This window comes from Octopus bimaculoides, chromosome 25 (assembly GCF_001194135.2).
Source record: "Octopus bimaculoides isolate UCB-OBI-ISO-001 chromosome 25, ASM119413v2, whole genome shotgun sequence".
Classification (NCBI taxonomy): Eukaryota; Metazoa; Mollusca; class Cephalopoda; order Octopoda; family Octopodidae; genus Octopus; species Octopus bimaculoides.
In genome coordinates, this window is record NC_069005.1 from 7,851,111 (window position 1) to 7,852,446 (window position 1,336).

General features: G+C 41.8%; 1 protein-coding gene across 1 annotated transcript in view; it reads left to right on the top strand.

Annotated features, from left to right (window-relative positions):
* The window catches only part of LOC106883314 (glutamate-rich protein 6), a 16,817-nt gene that overhangs the window by 5,908 nt on the left and 9,573 nt on the right, over window positions 1-1,336 (top strand). Inside the window, exon 6 of the mRNA XM_052976822.1 lies at window positions 472-791. Coding sequence (XP_052832782.1) covers window positions 472-791 — 320 coding nt within the window. The remainder of the gene's footprint in view (window positions 1-471; window positions 792-1,336) is intronic.

The following is a 1,336-nucleotide window of genomic DNA, read 5'->3' on the forward strand; positions in this document are numbered from 1 at the left end:
AAAGTTGTAGTATATTGTCAACTTAATGTGACAATCCCAATAAGGGAACACACTACTGCCGTTTAGCCCTAGGAAGATGGACCGCTTCCTGTCGGCCTTGACACAATTACTGTGTCCTTAAGTTTGCGAAGGGGAGACAAGCTCCCCCACCCAGCCTAGCCAGCATATATATATATATATATATATATATATATAGAGAGAGAGAGAGAGAGAGAGAGATAGAGAGATATGAGTTTAAGGTACAAGACAATGTCATGCAATGGGATTGAACCAAGAACCATTTGGGTTTGGAGTAAACTTCTTAACTATATGCCAATACCTACATACATTTTAATAAGAGCTTTCTCTCGTTATAATTGTTAGTTTTATAATCATGAAAACATTTTTCAGAACTGACCCTTTCTGCTCCCTTCTTCTTGTTTTGTGTTCACCATTCAGTTATTTTAGAACTGGTGTGTATATTTTTTGCAGTACAAAAGAGAATCTGAGGAAGTTGAGTTGTCTTTGGATGGCAGTAATTCCACACAGATGGATACACCATTACCAAAAAATATTTGCCAGTTCTGTAAGCATCCAATCAAGCCTTTGGTATCACTGCAAGAACAAATGACTTTGGCACCTGAAGAAATTTATTGTTGTGAATCATACCAAGAATTTCTTCACATGGTGCTCCTGGCTGAAATTGAAGAGGCCAAGTTGAAAATGAAGAGTAAAGTTTTAGAAGAGGGGCCTGATATAAACAACCAGAAAATGAAAAAAGAAAAGGGGATTTCTGGAAAAGATTTAAAAATGTGAGTAAATATTTAGAAATTCCATTTTTTTGTGGTTTAGTTCAGTGGAGGAGGAAGAGAGACACTATCATCATGCTGAGACCCCCTTCGGTCATGACTGACCATAGGATTGCACCTAGAAAGTTACCCTCCCAGGCACAAGTCCAGGCAAGGTTGTTTATGGAAGACCAGCAGTTACCCATGCATACCAGCCTCCCCCTCTCCATGCCACCGATGTTATCCAAGGGAAAGGCAAAGGCTGGTACAGCTTGGCACCTGTGATGTCGTAACTCATTTCTACAGCTGAGTGAACTGGAGCAACGTGAAATAAAGTGTCTTGCTCAAGAACGCAACACGCAGCCCGGTCTGGGATTCGAACTCACAACCTCACGATAATAAGCTGGCTTCTGTGCCAGTGGCACATAAAAAGCACCATCTGAACATGGCTGATACCAGTATCCCCTGACTGGCTCCCATGCTGGTGGCACGTAAAAAGCACCATCTGAACATGGCTGATACCAGTATCCCCTGACTGGCTCCCATGCTGGTGGCACGTAAAAAGCACT